This window comes from Pleurodeles waltl, chromosome 1_1 (assembly GCF_031143425.1).
Source record: "Pleurodeles waltl isolate 20211129_DDA chromosome 1_1, aPleWal1.hap1.20221129, whole genome shotgun sequence".
Classification (NCBI taxonomy): domain Eukaryota; kingdom Metazoa; phylum Chordata; class Amphibia; order Caudata; family Salamandridae; genus Pleurodeles; species Pleurodeles waltl.
The window spans coordinates 436,668,585-436,688,242 of record NC_090436.1 but is presented as its reverse complement, the minus strand read 5'-3'; the positions used below and the strand labels follow the sequence as shown (position 1 = coordinate 436,688,242).

The 19,658-nt window shown below is 45.4% G+C and overlaps 1 protein-coding gene across 3 annotated transcripts in view; it reads left to right on the top strand.

The window, feature by feature from the left end:
* LOC138284953 (baculoviral IAP repeat-containing protein 1-like) overlaps positions 1 to 19,658 on the top strand; it is a 472,954-nt gene that overhangs the window by 190,008 nt on the left and 263,288 nt on the right. For all 3 annotated transcript variants that reach the window (XM_069224320.1, XM_069224310.1, XM_069224328.1), the window contains exon 5: positions 6,872 to 6,923. In XM_069224320.1, the coding sequence (XP_069080421.1) occupies positions 6,872 to 6,923 (52 nt within the window). The remainder of the gene's footprint in view (positions 1 to 6,871; positions 6,924 to 19,658) is intronic.

The window sequence follows — 19,658 nt, the reverse complement described above, 5'->3', positions numbered from 1 at the left end:
TAAAGTATGATTGTACAACCAGGTTGTGGGTGAGATATGAACAAACAGCCAAGATTTAGCTTCACTATTTGTCTAAACAAGTCCTAGGAAGCTCCAGAAAGATGGACTTGGTATAGGATGCACTAAATGCTCTTGAACTTGGCGTACAAAGCACAGTGCAGCTAAAAATGGCCTGTTAAAAAAGAGAGACCATATGAAAAATACAGCATTAAAATATAGTGAGTGTGTTGGCCCCCACAATTGCTGCTGCCTATCACTATAGCTGTAAAGTCTAATCTCTTTCTGATTTAAAAAACAAAACAGTTGCCATGTTCATGAAATGTGATGCTAGCAACATTTTTTAAAGGAATGAATGTGAGAAAATGCAGTCCTGTGGCACAGGGTGAGTTTTCCTGCTGCCACACACGAAGAGGACTTGCACTTGGCTGCACCACAAATCTTGTTTAGGCAAGTCACTAATGAAATTGGTACTTCCCTAGAATGAAGATAAAGGAATATCAACAGGGCCAAAGAAAGTCCTACAGCCTGATATTTGGTCCATTATAGATGAGACAGCAGAATGCAAGAACTTGGTACATTTTAATTATGCCTCGCAGGGTAAACTTTGGGGACTTGGAACTTTTATGAGAAGTACACAGTTCCCTGAATTCACCAAACTGCGCAGCCTAAATAACAATTCACCCAGGTGTACATGTGACCAAAGCCTCCGATATCTGCCATCTTGAAATTGGCAATTTATCCCTGCCAAGAAAGGGTGCACACACCTTGAGATTATTACAGACAGGTGGACATGTTTACAGTGAGCTATTTTGTGGCACACTTCCTATATGCATTGGTTTTGTCAAGATGCTAGCTGATTGCTATTGGAAAAAACTTAGCTCCTTCTTGTAGTCTTTTTTATATATTTTATTAAACATTTTAAGTGCTCAACACAGTTTCAATTCATCACAACTCATTTCATTAGCATAGCACATAGCAATAGCCAAGAGAGTCTGACAGTGCGTTACGGTAGCATGTGTAGTGGTATAGTTGTTGATAAGCACACATTCTTAGTGCTCAGGATTGCTGTGCTGTCTAATGCATTGTATAGGAGTAGTCAGATTTTATAACAGAAAGAAAATAACGAGGAAGAGATATACAATTCTAACAAAGAAAGAGGAGAACAACTTGGTAACCACAGAGGTGGAAAAGAGTGTCCTTGATGAAGCGAGTGCTAGGCATAGGTCACATGTGTGATTTGCTTTTGGGCAAAGGAGAACATGGTTCTCGGGCATCCATTAGCAGGATTAATTATATTCAAGAAATAATGAGTAACATATAGCCCATGAGGAACTAGACAAGGTGAATGGAGAATCATTAATGCTGAAGGGCTCTTTAGTTGGCATGGTCGCTGACGATCACTGCTTGCCAGAAGGGCGTCATCGGGTAGTGCATTGCTTCATGGTGTGCCAGTAGTGCATGAGTGTGGCTTTACGGTTGATACCTGTCATCCTTGGTGTTAGATACAAAAAGAGTTGTTAGCTCATCCCATTAAAGACTTAAGGAGTCATTTTGGATGCCTTTAGCCTTTACCATCTGTTGCCATCCCTCACAGGCTTCCCAAAGGCACGTTTTGGCACATTTGGCTATTAATAGGGCTAGATCCAGGAATTGGACCAAACCATAATGCTTTTTCGAGCATTAAAATAATCCTAATGTGCAAATGTCCCAGCTTTGAAGGTTATTGCCCAAAAGTGGGAGTGTGCAATATATGTCCAAAACATGTGCACTAGGTCCACGTCTTGTGCTCTATGTCTGGGGGGATATTTTTTTTGTGTGTGTGTGTGTCTCCCCTGCTCTGTACAGTAACCTTGTGAGAAGACTGCCCACTCCCATAATGTAAGCGCATTGTCGTATTTCTTGGCTGGGTAGTTCCCTCGATGGATATTGTCATGTAGTGTGTGGAGCAGCACTTTGTATGCCTGTAATTGGGCTTAGGGTAGTTGTGGTGTATGCTGAGTGCCTCCAAGGATAACAGTTGTCCGTCCTGAAATATGTCTCCTATGGTTTCTAGCCCTACCTTAGAACACCACCATACAAGAAAAAGACTATAGGTGGTACATCCTTCTCCATTCAAGCACCCAAACTATGGAATTCATTACCCCCAAATATAAGATCCATGGATAACTACCTTGTCTTCAGAAGATTACTCAAGAGTTGGCTCTTTCCTTCCTAACCACCATATTCAAACAGAAATGGACTGCATACGCTTGTGTTGAGAAATATTTTTAATCTGAATATGTGTATATTTTAGATATGTATAGTTCTTTAGGAAATATGTATTTCATAACAATAAATTGAAGACATACTCTTTAAACCTGTTTAACAAATGTATATTTACTCCCAGTTAAATATGTATATGCATGTGAATATGTATATATAGATATGTGTGTGTGTGTGTGTATGTCTGTATAAATAAAAATACATAAAATAAAATCTATAAATAAATTCAAATTATAAATAAGTAAATTAAAGTAAACAAATAATAATGAATAAATAAATTAAAGAAAAAATAATGATTAAAAAAGTGTGTGTATAAAATTATAAATAAATGAAAATAATATACATTTACCCTCTTGTACGCCTTACTTTGCCTACCCATCACCATATGACATGTCTCTATCCATCTATCCTCCATCCCCACTCTGACTCATCCCAAACCCAGTCTACTAATTTCATCTCCAAAAATAACCCTGCCTAAGCTCTTCCCTCCTCTTCCACATCTAGCTCACCCAAACCTCACTTTACTACCATGATCTCCCAAACAACCCTACTAAATTCTCCCTCATTTATCTCACCATTGACTCGCCCATAACCCCTCTTCCTACTATGATCTCCCTAACCCTTTCCACAGACTCTTCCCTCCTCCATCTCTCCTTTACTCTACCCAAGCCTCATCCTATTACTATAAACTACCACTGAACACCGATAGATTCTTACCTCCTTTATCCCTCCATTACTCTAGTCAATCCAACTAACAAACTCACATATCCTCTGCTCAAATTAACTCAAAATAATACTGAACTCATATTTCTCTATACTAATCCACTACTAATTCTTCTTGGGTTCCGGAGTAGTGTGCTACTCGCCAAAAAGCACTTTGGCGCCTCCTCAGGGGTAGTACGTGCTATATAAATACATTACAATACAATATTACAATAGAATACAATAATCATGATTAGAGCCCTCAAAACAGTATAGAGAAATGTACTGTTGTCTAGTATGCAGTGCACATTTCTGTTGCAGCCATCATTGCCCAACATGGTGCACAGAGCACAGTGTTGGGAAAAGTTAAAAGAAAAAAATACATAATACTCGGGATTCTGTAATCCCTGTATGTTCTCTTTCTTTATAATCAGCATTTTGTGACACAACCAGTTGCCAATTATAAAGGAAAGACTTAGAACTCGACTATTATAAGTTATTACAGTTGAGTTCTGATGGCACAATGGTCAGGTCACGGAGCATAATTAAAGCAGTTGTTTAGCAATGAAAACTGAATGTTGCTTTCTTTTCTTCTGTTCTATTTCTTCTGTAGCTTATAAGGACAAACAGAGAGAACATATTCACTTGGCACGCCTTATGTAGTTAGAGAAAAGCTAGACTCTTTCTGCATGTTCTTACAGATTTGGAGCTACTGCTGATTTTTTTCCCCTGAAAAACTGACTTGTATTTAGCTGTTTCTAATATCTGTTCGCAACCAATATCTACCAAGTTTTTGATGTGGTTAATTTTGCACTAGTGGATTTATTTTTATTCCTCATGTTTGCAAACAAGGTCACTCTTTCATATGAAAGATCTGCGCACCAAGGTTTTACTGGTTTGCGGGAAAGGTGATGATGTGACCATGCATTATATGGGATAAAGTGCCTAAAATGCCCTCTGACATAAGGATATTGCAAATTACCTCGGAGTTAAATAAGCTTACCATGTATTATATGGGATAAAGTGCCTAAAGTGCCCTCTGACATAAGGATATTGCAAATTACCTCGGAGTTAAATAAGCTTGTAAAGGAACTGCGCCTTCAGCCTTGTTCCTCTATATGGTTATGGAACTTTCCTGTGGCTTGCAATATCCTTATAATGTACTGCAGGGGGTACTTTATAGCCCTATGACCAACCCCACTGCGCAGTCCTTTCAGTCATGCGCAGAGAGAGAGTTCATTGCTAACAGAATTGCACATAGGGTAAAGCTGGAGACCGGGCCATCTGGTCAATTGCCACAGAGGGCTTGGCAATGCTTCCCTTTCAAAAATAATTATTGGAGTCTGTTTCTCTGACATAAGCATAAATATACTTAATCGCTGATACAGATTTTTCTTCTTTCTTCCCTCCCAGATGGTCAAGCAATCTACTCTTCAGAATTAGAGCATTCAGAATTAAAACCCCTAATGTATTTCTCTTGCCACCTTACCTAGTTACTTTGCGCCATGATTTAAAGTTGCAGATGCCAACCCCTTTGTATTCAAGGCACTATTATCTACCCAAAGTTCACCTCCACTCCCTATTTCAGAACGCCATCCTACATTAGGCAGGCATTTAATGCCATGGTTAGTGGATGTTTGATTGTTTACTAATTGAAACTAGAACACTTAGCTATAGCAACCACGTTGAGACAATTGCCAGTCTTCCCATATGAATTGGGCTGTGGATTTTTGTTTGAAGGCCAGGTCATTGCTATTGCAGACACTATGGGCCAGATGTATAACAGACCCATTTTGCATTTCTTAAATAGCGAATTTTAAGAAATCGCTTTTTGAAAAATGCTAAATGGGATGTAAGAAAATAGCGAATCCCTAATAGCAATTTCTTAAAATTCGCAATCGCTATTAGGAAATGGGAATCCATTCATTCCTATAGGCCTGATAGATGCAAATTGTTTTGCATTTCTTAATTTGCAAATTCCTGTTACGAATTCGCAAATTAGGTAATATAAATCCAGGGGTGTTTTGGGCCTAAGGCTCTTTTTGATGCTCCCCCAAAGTAAATTGTGCACATGTAAAGCACACATATGCCCTAGGGGCACGGGTGCCCTACATGGAACTTTTAAAAATGCATTTTAAATGCATTTTTAAAATAGCACATGGTTAGCACCAAATTGGAGTTGGTGGTAATTGCATTTCCTAAATGCCCGGTTTACATTTAGGAAATGCATGATACATGTGCACAAGTAATCGCAAATAGGTATTCCCTATTTGGGATTAGCTATTTGAGGAATCGCAATTTGCGATTCCCTATTCAAAGTCGCAATTTTAGGGAATCGCTAAAAATTGCGATTCCCTAAAATTGCACTGCACTGTCTTTCATACATCCTGAAAGGTGATTTTGCATTCGCAAACAGTGGAATTTACTGATTCGCCCTGTTTGTGAATGCAAATTCCTTTGATACATCTGGCCCTATATCCTTCTCAACATTCAGGTGTTATTTCAGGTTTGATCTCTTCCAGAGGTTTGACCATATCCAAGCAAACCATCCCAAGTCTCCATTACAGCTCTGAGTTATGTGAATCTGAGCACACACAAGTTTACTGACATATTTGTAACTTATGTGTTTGAAAGTATTTTGGAACTGTAGAGGATTAAAAGCATGTACACATTATACTACTCTTTTAGAAATATATCAATAAGTGGATCTAAAGGTTGGAATAGATCACAAAATACTTTTTTCCAGAGCAATGACAACGGTAAGACACATTCAGAAGAGCCTAATAAGGCCCTTGTGTTTTTCAGAGCAAAGCTGCCAACCTGATCTGGGCTGATGAATAAAAGGATTGCTAAGAGGGTTACTTCTTTGTGATCAAGGGGAGGTTGTTATGTTAGTGGGCAATAGTTACTTGGTTTTGGATAAATAGCACATACAAAAATGTGGAGTTATAAAAGTCACGAGGAAATACTGCATAACATCCTTGCTTACATATCAATGTAGTATACACTGACATTATAAAAAAGAAATGCAGAAACAACTGGCCTTTAAACCCCTCTACTGAGTCCCAGTAGTGCCAAGGACTTCTCAGCTAGCATGGGCATCTGGTCTGTAATGGCTAGAGACAAATAATGAGGATTAACGGGAAAAGCAAATAAAAGGCCAGACGCCGAGAGGAGCCGTGACCAAAGCTGCCTGTGCACACCCTCGGCTGCCTTTTTAATTTTTTAATGAGCCCCTGATGCCATGCCAGTTGTCAGGATGATGATGTGTGTGTGTGTGTGCGTATGCGGGGTACACAACAGGGTGTCATGTGACGCACTACATCACCCAAGGGAGGTTGGGATGAGGAAGGACATTTTGTTGAATCTGTCCTAGGCTCTGTTTTACCTGCACAGTTGATCCTTGGAATCAACTTACAGAGACTGCTCATGCAGGAACCATACACAACATTAAAATGTAGAGTGTAGCTCTCAGTAAATGCTCTTGCGGTTCCAAGTGATACTATAAACAACTCAAGCTTTGCTCTCTTCCTTGTCATTTGGAACCCCCTGGTGGAAAACCACAGCGTTAGTCAGAGCTTCCCAACGCTAATTATATATGTACACAGTCGATCCAATCTGTGTTTGTTGGTAATCCATACCAAGAATGAGTGACAACTACAAAATGAATAGTCATCTACAAGTATTGTAAATCTGTGTAGAATATGGCATTCTTGCCAGATCAATATAGTAAGCACCAGATACAGTAGAGTTAGCATATGTTGTCCTTACTTTCATCTTGAGCACAGCTGAATAAATAAACAATTATTCAATAGCAGCATATGTATTTGTACCACTTATGAGCTTCACCACATATTCGAGCCTTTTTGTAGTTAGTAATTCTATGTTTCTTCTTCTTGTTGTACAGGGAAAAGACTTCATTTCAAGGCGGACAGAAGGCATATTGCCAAGAAAAGCAGGTAAACTAATAACCTTCACACAGTAGTTACACTATTAAGTTTATGGAAATATATTATCAAAGCTCTTAAGTTACATTTTGTCTTCTTTAATTATAATAAAATAAACGTCACATTTATGAAACATAACACTTTATTTAAATATAGAATTGCATTTTGTAGTTTCTATCAGCTCTCACAGATCTCTGTATATAGGACTAGCGCTGCAATGCATACTTACCAGTTGATGTAAGTGTAGGTAATTAGGATTGATAAAGGGAAGGAGAAGCAACAATACTCAATTTACAGTATTGTGGGATAGAGTTTACATTTGCATCAAACAAAGTGGCCTTCATCTGGAATATGGGGATGCGTGAGGGTTAGGGTCAGTGGTAAAAGGTGGGGGGGGGTCAGCAGGTGTAGTAAGCAGTTAGCAGAGGTCAGGGTAAGTTATGGTAGTGTCCAGTAGGGTTTGTGATTAGGGGGGGCTAGTACATGACAGAGTGATTTGTCTGTCGCGATGAACAGCACCATTTTGTGTGGTGTTTGCCTACTGGCTAGAAGGTAATTGTTAGACTTTTCATCCTTGCCATGGTCTCCCTTAACTTTTTGCCTTTGTTTCCCAGGTTGTTGATGTGTGCTGGACTCTGATTTTGCTGTTTTTGTTACTCTGGGCACTTTACCACTGCTGACCAAGTGCAAGTGCTCCTTTACAAAATGTGTATGTAATTGGCTTATCCATGATTGGCATATTTGATTTACTAGTAAGTCCCTAGTACAGTGCACTAGAGGTGCCCAGGGCCTGTAAATCAAATGCTACTAGTGGGCCTGCAGCACTGATTGTGCCACCCACATAAGTAGCTCTATAATCATGTCTCAGACCTGCCACTGCAGTGTCTGTGTGTGCATTTTTAACTGTAAATTCGACTTGGCAAGGGTACCCACCTACAGGCCTAAACCTTCCCTTTTCTTACATGTAAGGCACCCCTAAGGTAGGCCTAGGTAGCCCCAAGGGCAGGGTGCAGTGTATGGTTAAGGTATGACATATAGTAATGTGTTTTATATGTCTTGACAGTGAAATATTGCTAAATTAATTTTTCACTGTTGCAAGGCCTGTCCCTCTCATAGGTTAACATGGGGGCTACCTTTAAATATGATTAAAGTGTAGATTCCCTTTGGGGGCGGATAGACATGTGGAGTTTGGGGTCTCTGAGATCACAATTTAAAAATAAATCTTTTAGTAAAGTTGATTTCAAGATTGTGTGTTTGAAAATGCCACTTTTAGAAAGTGAGCATTTTCTTGCTTATACCATTTCTGGGACTCTGCCTGTTTGTGGATTCCCTGTCTGGGTCAGTTTGACAGTTGGGCTGGTTGCACCTCACACTAGACAGTGACACAAAGGGAACTAGGGTGTAGGCTTTTATTTCTTGATGAGCCATCTGTGCTAGGCAGGGAGGGGAAAAGTGGTCACTCACACCTGAAAGGGCTGTGCCTGCCCTCACACAATGCAGTCTCCAACCCCCTGGTGTGTGTCTGGGGCCTGGTCTGGGCAAGGCAGGATTTCACATTCAAGAGAGACTTTGCTTTGAAGGAGGCCTACTTCAAAGGAGAAAATGGGTATAAGAAGGGCACCCCAAACCACAAACTTTAGAACACTTCTGGAAACCAAGAGGAACCTCTGTCTGAAGAAGAGCTGAAGAGCTGTGGAAGAAGAGCTGCCCTGCCTCTGACTGTGCTTTGTGGAGCTATCCTGCAGTTGCTGCTTCTGCCAGAGTAAGAGGACAAAGACTGGACTTTGTGTTGCCTTCCTTCTTGTGAAAAACTCTCCAAGGGCTTGATTTAGAGCTTGCATCCTGTTGTTTGAAGTCTCAGGGACATCAAAGACTTCTCTCTGCCAGCACCTGGAGTCTCCAGAGAGACTTCCACTCTGCCAAGTGGTGCCCATCCAGTTCCTGGGACCCTGAGAAGAGAAGCTGTCAGCCCAAGAGTGAGTAATCAACACACAGAATGCCGTGCGGGGAAAAGAACGGCGTAACTCCGATCTGCGGCTGAAAAATCGATGCGCCGCCTGCTTCGCGGCTGAAAGTCAACGCTCGCCTGCAACGCGACCGGAAGATCGATGCATGGAGCTGGGGAAACGACGTGCAGCATCGCTGACAGAGGCTGGTGAGATCGCAACCTGCACTGCGTGGTTTTCGGATCATCGCGTGGCTGGATTTCCGACGCAAACACTGCTGGGCGTGTAAAAACAACGCAAGGTCTGCCTGGACCCGAGAGTGCTGACCGTATGGATGCATTGCTCTCCTGCGAAGAGAAGAAATAATGCGCCCGACCCGACGAAAAGAGAAACAACGCAAGGTCTAGCTCGTGAGGGAAATCAATGCTCACCCGTGCGGGGTTATTTTTGATGCTACATTTTCACGCTAACAGGGTTAGTGTGTGTTTAAAACTACATGAAGACTCTTTTTGCTTTTTAATTGATAACTTGGCTTGTGTATTGTGGATTTTTGTCGTTTTGGTCTTGTTTTGTTCAGATAAATATTTCCTATTTTTCTAAACCTGTGTTGTGTCATTTTGTAGTGTTTTCATTACGTTACTGTGTGTGTTGGTACAAATACTTTACACCTAGCACTCTGAAGTTAAGCCTACTGCTTGTGCCAGGCTACCAAGGGGGTAAACAGGGGTTAGGTGAGGGTGATTCTCTTTTACCCTGACTAGAGTGAGGGTCCTTGCTTGGACAGGGGGTAACCTGACTGCCAACCAAAGACCCCATTTCTAACAATAATCATAAAGTTGAAGGGGCAGGAGTGTTAGGTGGCATCGTACAGCATGGACAGGAGAGCTTGTTTGGGGAATTTGTTAATATGCTGTGACCGCAGGACACCAAAATGAAGTAATAAAATGGGTTTATTGTTTAGAAGCGACCCAAGCGTGATTCTCCCTTTGCCAGCCAGCTACTAACTCCCTAGCATTAGAATTTCCACAGCTCAAGCCAAAACAAAAACAGAACCAGAACTGACAAAAAACTAATATTCTAAAGTCCAAGCTTCCTGAGCTTGACAGAAATTACAACATATCTCCTTGACTTCAATGCAAAACATTACAACAAAAAACTTCCCTCATTACGACCCTGGCGGTGAGTGATAAAGTGGCGGTAATACCACCAACAGGTTGGCGTTAATTACCGGCATGTTATGACCATGGCAGTGATAACTCCCATAGACAGCCAATGTACTACACCAACGGCCAGGGTAGAAACAACCCTCACAACTGTGGTAGCCGGCAACAGCCAGACGGGAGATAAAGTACCGCCCACCATATTAAGACACTGCAAACCGCCACCTTTTCCGGGGCGGTACCAACACCATCAAAAGCCTGGCGGAAACACATCACTGAAGAGAACTGACTCACCATCGGAGGCACAGGGAAGAAGAACGCTGCCATGGAACTTGAACTGCAAGTTTTCCCGTTGATCTTCTACGTTCTGCTCCACCTGGAACACCAACACCAACAAAGACGACGACGGTGAGTACAGCCACCTAGCACACAAGGGAGGGAGGAAAACGAGAGTGACACACACACACACGCATGACACACACCCAATACACACACATCATACACACTACCAGCTGCACACGAAAAACAATTTGCCCCTCATACACGGCAGAATAGTGCAAGGACAACAGCAATGGATGAAAGTGATTGTATTCAAATCAACATCTAAAAGATTCATCGATTTGTCAATGAAACAGATATGTACACAAAGGGACACTTCCCAGTCCAATGTTCAAAGGGCCCACATGGTCACAGTGGACAGGCCCAACTCAAATCCTGACTTTATCAGATAGAACTCTGCAGGGGCATCAGTTTGCAAGTGGGCATTCACCTCAGGGGGGGGGGAGGCACCTCAGCCGGATGCGGGAACAAGCCCACTGGTTCTGGATGGAGCTCCATGCCAATTGCTCTGTCCTGGGGAGTGCAAGACCACAGTCTCTCAGGTGGGTGACTTTCCCACTGGTTCTGGAGGGGGCAACATGCCAATTGCTCTTTCCTGGGGAGTGCAAGGCCACAGTCTCTCAGGTGGGTGACTTTCTCACTGGTTCTGGATGGGGCAACATGCCCATTGCTCTGTCCTAGGGAGTGCAAAGCCACAGTCTCTCAGGTGGGTGACTTCCTCACTGGTTCTGGAGGGGGCCCCTCATACAGCAGTCCGTACAAGGCATACGCTGGTGGTGATGGCTGCTGTGTGGTGGCTGATGGAGGTGTCTCCTTGGTAGCCTTTGCAGTTGGTGATGGCTGCAGTGTGATGGCGGATGGAGGTGCCTCCTGGGCAGCCTCTGCAGTTGGTGATGGCTGCAGTGTGGTGGTGGATGGAGGTTAGGCAGCTTCTGCAGTTGGTGATAGCTGCAGTGTGGTGGTGGATAGAGGTGTCTCCTGGGCAGCCTCTGCAGTTGGGGATAGCTGCAATGTGGTGGTGGATAGAGGCGTCTCCTTCCTCACCTGGCGGTGGCGGCCCGTGACAGCTGGTGGTGGTGGAGGTGTCATCCTGACAGCCTCCACTGGAGTAGAGGGCTTTGTCTCCTCCATTACATGGGGCGTGGATTCCTTACCCTTCCTAGCAGGGGTAGATGGCTTCTTCCCCTTCTTGGATGGAGGTGCAGGCTCCTTCTCCTTCTTGCCTGGAGGTGCAGGCTCCTTCCCCTTCTTGCCTGGAGGTTTGGAATCCTTACCACCACGAGTAGGTGGTGCCACCACTGTCCCCGTGGACTGTTTGGCTGAGTTGTTGGGCTGGGTCTTTGGTACCCTGCTCATGCGGGCAGGACTGGGGGAAAGGGGAGGGAAGAGGTCAAGTTGGGCAAGGGAAAGCTTTTTAGGGACGGTGGGTTGGGAGGAGGGAGGAGTGATGGGAGTGGAAGTAGAGGGAGTGGTTGTAGGAGGTGTATGTCTGCTGGATTTGGGTGCAGGTGCATGGGCTGTATGCTGATGTGAGGTGGATGGCTGTTGGGTGTGTGAGTGCTTGCGTTTGTGTCCTTTAGGAGAGGGGACAGACAGGGTGGGAGAGGACAGAGGGGACGTGTGCATGGCTGTTGTGGAGGTGTCTGCTAATGAGGTGTGTGTGCTGCTTGGTGTGGTGATGCTGGTGTTGGATGTTGATGTAGTGCATGCAAGTGTGAGTGTGGACACGACTGGGAGGGAGGTGGAGGAGGAGGAGGAGGGGAGACAGTGGAGGCAGTGGATATTGTCATGTCTGCAACTATATGGTGTTTGCATGAGTGCTTGCGGGATGAAGTGTGGTGCCTGTGTTTGCCTGTGCCACTCTTGGGTGTTGTCTTGTGTACATGCTCATCTGTATGTGTGCCTGGGATGGGTTGAGGTTGAGTAGAATGGAACTGGGAAGTGGTAGTTGAAGGGGGGGCGGTAGAAACAGGGACAATGGCTGCCATCAGAGAGGAGGCCAGAGCCTGAATTGATCTTTGTTGGGCTGCCAATCCACCGTGAATACCCTCCAGGAATGCATTGCATTGCTGCATCTGGGATGCCAGCCCCTGGATGGCATTCACAATGGTTGCTGCCCTACAGAGATGGATCTCAGGAGGTTAATAGCCTCCTCACTCAGGGCAGCAGGGCTCACTGGGGCAGGGCCTGAGATGTCTGGGGCGAAGGAGATGCCCACCATCCTTGGTGAGCGGGCACGGGCAACTCGCTGTGGGGTTACTGGGAAGGGGGTGCTGGTACGGGGGTGGCAGCTGTACCTGCAGCTGGGGTGGTCACAGAGGTGTCCGCCACCACCAGGGAGCTCCCAACAGAGGAGGCATCTGAGTCTGTGTTGTCAACTCCAGTGTCTGCTGTGGTGCTCCCCTCGTCCTCCGTCCCACTGGTTTCCTCGGCGTCGGTTGACTCTGCCTCCTGGGTCCTGTGGGATGCAGCTCCCTCTGTCGCCGGTGCCCCTGCTCCTCTGCCAGATGATGCTAATGCACACAAAGACAGGATGACAAAACAAGAAAGTGGGGGAGAGAGACAAAGGATACACTGGGTCAATGACTGCACCAACACCACTATTGGCATACACATCACCGTCACAGGGAACATGCTTAAGCACTATGCATTGCACTACCAGTGATATGGCTAGTTACTAAGGCAAGATGAGGACCACACACCGCCAACTGCAGCACTCCTGGGACCCACAATGCTCTGCCTGAAATGGACTGCTAAGAAGCTAGGTTACCTGTATTTGCCATACACCCATTGCCCTTCAGATGACCCACGCTGCAATGTCTGGCCTGGCCTTAGGGGCACCCACTAACACACATCCACCACCCGGATACCACCCCACCCGCCAAAATATGTAATGATACCCACTGTACTCACCCCCTAGTGGTTGCTGTGATTCCCTCAAGCGCCCATCCAGCTCAGGATAGGCCACCACCAGTATGGGGGTCAGGAACCGACGGGCACCCCTTCCTCGTTGGGAGGCAATCCCCAGCTGGGCCTCTGCAGTCTTCCATGCCAGCGTCTCAGGTCCTCCCATCGTTTCCGACAGTGGGTGCTCCACTTGCCATAGACCCCCAGGGTCCACACGTCCTTGGCGATGGCACGCCATATTCCCTTCTTTTGATGGGCGCTGACCTGCAGAGGCAATACAGACAGGAGAACACCATTAAACAAACAGTCCAGCCTGTCACACAAATGGCCCACCATACCTGTTTACATCACCATTGGCACACACATTGCCCGTCGCACACCATGTACACCGCCACAAGACATCTCCCCCACCACCCTTTCACGATGCTTCCACACACTTCTCCATGCATCCTTCTCACATGCATCGTGCCCAAAGTGTACTCACCTGTTGGTCTGGAGGCCCATACAGCTGTCCGTACTGGGGTCCAGACACAGGTCACAGCAGCACACGTAGTGTAGGTGTTCTCCTGTTTAAGGTCAGGAAACAAGTGAGGAATCAGATAGAAAATGGCAGTCATGTCTGCGGCGTTGTGCACCGTCACCTCTGGCGCAGATCCCTATTGGCCACTGTACTCCATAGAGCCCCATATTATCCAATGAGGAATTGCACGGTGGTGCAAGACCGCCTTCCGCCACCACACCGAACTTCGGCGGAATTACCTCACTTCCACCTGTCCTTACATACAGGACAGGCGTTCGCCATTTCGGGGGGGAGGGGAACAGTAATATCGAAAATAACTGTGTCACAGATTAGATTGGCCATTAACACTGTCCCAATACATAAGTGCACCATGTGGCCTGCAGTTGTGGTTTCATTGTTCCAATTGTGATAGCCTACTTACTCTTGTGTCCCTTAGATACCCACTGCGGTGGATGAATAGGAGGTGGAGACATACCCTGTGTACAGACCCCTGGTGGACTTAGCTACACTGGAGGACAAGCACATTGTACTCACCTATAGACTGGACAGGGCCACAGTCACAGAGCTGTGTGCCCAATTGGAGCCAGACCTGATCTCATCTATTCGTCATCAAACTGGGATCCCCCCTCCTGTGCAAGTGCTATCAGTGCTCCGTTTCCTGGCAACAGGTTCTTTCCAAGTGACAGTGGGCTTGGCAGCAGGAATGTCACAGCCAATTTTCTCAATCGTGCTGGCAAGAGTGTTGCCTGCCCTGGTAAAACATGTGCAGCTACATTGCTTTCCCTCAGGTGGAAGATTTGGCCACTGTGAAGGCCGGATTCTATGCAATGGGGCATATCCCCAGTATTTTTGGGGCAATTGACAATACACATATTGCGTTTGTCCCCCCCCTGGCAGAATGAACATGTGTTCAGGAATCGTAGGAGTTTCCACTCAGTGAATGTGCAGATGATGTGCCTGGCGGACCAGTACATCTCCCATGTCAATGCTAAGTATCCTGGGTCTATGCATGATGCCTTTGTTCTGAGGAATAGCAGCATCCCAATTGTGATGGCCCAACTACAGAGGCACAGGGTGTGGCTAATAGATGAGCATTGGTCCCCACCCACTGTATGTATGTATGTGTATGCCTCTGGTGTTAACCCCATAGGATTGTGTGAGGCTAAATGTGCTCCCTCAATACTTGCAGGTGACTCTGGCTACCCAAACCTATTGTGGCTGCTAACCCCTGTGAGGAATGCCAGGACAGGGGCAGAGGAACGTAATAATGAGGCACATGGGTGAGCCAGACGGATCATCAAAAGGACCTTCGGCCTCCTGAAGGCCAGGTTCAGGTGCCTCCATCTGACAGGAGGATCCCTGTGCTACTCACCGAGAAGGTCTGCAAAGGTAGTAGTGGCATGCTGCATGTTGCACAACCTAGCCCTCAGACGCCATGTACCTTTTCTGCAGGAGGAGGAGACAGGAGATGCCCCTGTGGCAGCAGTAGAACCTGAGGACAGTGAGGATGAAGAGGCTGAGGATGAGGACAACAGAAAATCAGTTATCCGTCAATACGTCTAATGCCACACAGATGAGACAGTGCAACTGCACATTTCTATGACTATTAGTGTATTCTGTGTGGCTGTAGCATGATCGCATTAACTTCCTTTTATCTTAACTTACTCTCACCTCTGGTTTGTCGTTTTACAGATGTTGGTGATATAACAACTGTGTACTGATGTGCTGACTACAGTCAGCTACAGGTCATTATTTCTATGCTCTTACAGCGTACAATTAATTTGCAATAGATGTGACTGTTTCCATAAATACACATTTTCAGCACATAAAATACTAGTAGTCAAGTTGTGTTCAAGGGTGTTTATAGTAGTGCTAAGAAATTGAGGGTGAAGTGCAATGGAATGGGGTGATGATGGAGGAAATTCCAGGGTATTGTTCCAGCCTGTTTGTAGCACAGGTGCAGTGTCCAAGGGGCCATTGGAAGGGGAGCAAGGGCAGTTAAAAGTGGTCAAGGTGACTGAGAGGGACACAAGGGGACAATCAGGAGAGTCTCATTTCCTGGTGGGGGTATTGGCACGTGTCTCTGGTTTCTGTCTGGGTTGCAGGGCAAGTTTGCGGGGTGGTTCACCTTCTGCAGGGGGAGGGATGCTGGTGGCCTGTGGGTCCTGTGGTGGGGCCTCCTGCCCTCTAGCGGCAGTGAAAGTGGAGGACTGGTCAATGAATTGGCAAGTGGTAGGGGCCCCCTACTGTGCTGTTACCTCCCTCATGGTGTTGGCCATGTCTGCCAGCACCCCTGCTATGGAGATCAGGGTGGTGTTAATGGCCTGCAAGTCCTCCCTGATACCCTGATACTGTCCCTTGTGTGTTGGTGAGAGTATGTTAACTAATGTGGTGGGGTGTGTGATGTGGGGTGAGGGAGGGATCTATATATAGTGGTGTGGGTGTATGGGTGTGGTATGTGTATGAGTGTCAGGTACGTATTTTTCATATTGGCCAATGTGGTGTTGTTTTGTATGTGGGTATCCATTCTGAGCACGGCGGTATTTACCGCCAATGGTTTACCGCCGTTGAATTGCCGCCGTGGAGATTCGTGGGTCATAATGTGATGGGGGTTGTTTTGTTGGCCTAACGGTATGGGTGTTGGGACCGCCACTTTTGCACTGACCTTTTGAGCTGGCGGATTTGTGTATGTGGCTGTATTCTGTCGGATTGGGGTGTGTGTGTGTCATAATGTGGCAAACGGATATTCACCACCACGGAGGTATGTTGGCGGCCGTCAGCGTGCCGGTGAGCGGGATTTACCGCTAATGTCATTATGAGGGCCTATGTGTCTTGAATATAATTGGGAGATCTTACTGCCTTCTGATCCCTTCCAACATGCAATGTGGTGAGTCCCGGGTGGGCCTCTCCTCTCGTTCCATCTCCACCTCCAGAGCTATCATTTATTTGAGTAGGACACTCGTCCACACTTCTCTTTACCCTCACTTCCTCATCTTCAACCATCATCCTAATAAATCTTTAACTTTCTTCTTCTCTTGTTGTGTTGCTATTTTAGCTATAATTTAATGCATGTTATTTTAGCATACTAGGCCTGTCGCTGTGCACTTTAACCTAGATATATTTTATTCAGCTTTGTTTTATTACTTTAACATTAGCCACATTTGCAGTCTTGTTTTATTTTCTCTATCTAGCTGTTCTTCGCCTAGGTCAGCACTGCATTCTTAAACAAGACATTTCTTTCACTCTGTGTTTTTCTCAAGGCTACAGTAAGGTAGGTTGCCAGCAAAAGTGGTACGCTTTGTTTCCAGTGTTCACAGAAACATACACACTCTTATGTAGGGATCTTTCTTGGAACATCAGATGTTTTATTATCATAATACTACTTTGACCCATGTATGTTAGAGGGAGATTCCAGCCAGATGACCACAACTGAATGCTGATTACCGATTGCTTAGCTACAGCTGCTGATGTAGACTATAGGCCTCTTCCTCAGGTATGAGGGATGATGTCTTCCCTAGGGGTAACCTGAAAGGCAGAATTAGAACTTAACATGCGGTGCTCTAACATAGCTTAGGTAGGAGCTATCTATACAAACCTTATTGACAGTACGGTAGCGTTATACTTGTGTTTTACTCTCCTTGCCACAATTTTAATCTTATTGTGCTTCATCGTCCTAGTTATTGCAATACATGCTTTATTATGTAAGGTGCAGTTACTTCAATAGAACCTTTTTGAACTTTACTCTGCCTCTGATTTTCCTTGCATATGTGAGAGTAATGTACCTGAGAGAAACTGATGAGATCTGAGTGACCACGATTCCCCTGAGGAGTCATGTATGTCATGTGCCCGGTTGCCCCAATCATGCCCGCTATTAGGTGGAGATGAGGCACTTCTAGTTAGCTGGAACAAACCCGGATTAGACTGACAGGTGTCACATGGTGCGGGATCAGACTCAGTCCCCCGCAGTACAACTGATTCTGCCGCCCAAATCCAGTAGTCTCATTAGGATAATGAGAACCTACGCAACACTCTCTCTTCTGAGATTCCTTTTTTGCCATATACCACCACTCTCCTATGGTTCCTTTTCTTTCTATTCAAGACAAGAAACTAACGATGCACCTCCTTCACTTTATGGACCGCAAAGCTTGGTCATACCTACCTTTATACATCCAGACTTTACTTTGACAAATTACCTGGCTTCAAGTTCCTTATCCATCCTGCATGATTTACCTGTACACCTGCAGAGATAGACATCCTCATTCTTTCAGCAGATCTTTCATCCACACCGGGATGAACTTGGTAGTAGGCTTTCTCCTTCTCATCATATAAAACGGTGATAGGGGAGTTACTTCATTCTCAGTGGTGTGGTATACCCAAGCTCAATCAGATGTCATTTTCTATTTATGACTTCTATTTGTCCGCACTAATTGGATGGCACCTTTAATCATACGATTCACCCTCTCGACTAGCCCATATGTTTGCGGATCATAAAGAGCAGTGCTCACAAGCTTAATGCCGCTATCGCACAAATAATTTCTCATCCTACTGAGGTCAATTGTGTGTACTTGTCAGTAATAGGTTGTAGAAGGCTGGCCTGGTGTGTAATGGGTACCTATGTTACTTACACCTTATAACAGGTCCAGTTATCCCTTATAAGCGAAATGTAGGCAGTGTCTAGAAGCCAGGCTCTCTAGAGGCAGCTGTGGATGAGCAGCCAAGGCTTATCTAGGAGACATGCAAAGCTCATGCAATACCAGTGTAGTCACCCAGTACTCACACACATGAAAGAAAATACTCAGTGTTACAAAACGAAAGGCTCTATATTTTGGTGACACAAATACCAAAAAAAACATAGAGAGTATACTCCCTTAGGAGGTAAGTAATACATGAATTATTTACACTAGTATGCAGCAATAAGCATAAAACAGTTAGAAAACAGTGCAATTAGTGAAAACTACAATAATTAGAAATTACCCTAGGGGGAGCACAAACCATATACTAAAAAATTGGAATGCAAAAGCCAGTCTCCCACCTAGGCAAGTGTAATGTGTAGAGGGGAGCTGGGAGTACTAGAAGACCCCAAAGGTAAGTACTAGAACCCACCCCAGGGACCAGGAAAGCAGGAGTAAATCACAGTACGTTTCCTAGAACACACATAGAAACGAGAAGAAGAATTATGCAAGAACTAGAAGAGACTGAAAGACACCAACAGTGGATTTCTGGACAAGAATACCTGTGGAAGAAGGGGACCAAGTCCATGAAGCACAGATGAGTCCAGGAAGAACAGGTGCTGCTGCTAACCCGGATGACGGTTCAAAAGGAGAACCACCGGTGAAGAAGAAAAGTCAACACTGCACCCAAGAAGATGAAGTCGGATTCCTGGAGCGAGCAAGTGATGTCCCATGCCGGATGGAGGATTGCAGTCTGGTTTGCATAGCTGGAGTCCGCCAACAAGCCTTGACATACGCAAAGCTCGGGGTTAGCGGAAAATGGCACCGCCTGGGACCAGGAAGGACCAGGTGGACTCAACCAAGGAGGGAGAGTTAGAGGGGGCCCTCAGCAACTCAGAGAGCCCACAGAAGACTATGCAGCACACACAGGAGTCCCACAGGATGGGGACAAGAAAGTTGCAGAAGAGGCCCACGCAGCACTACGACAAAGGCTGCCACGCTGCTGGAGAACCACTCAGGAAGCTGTGCATCGCAGGATTGGGAGCTGGGGGCTGGAGCTACAAGCTGCATGAAGGACTTGGAGGAAGAATGCCAACAAGCCTTGGCAGCTGCAAAACACGCAGTGCATGGAGGTACTGTTTTGCTTGGGGAGGCAAGCTCTTACCTCCACCAAAGTTGGACAGTTTCAAGAGAGGACTGTCGGG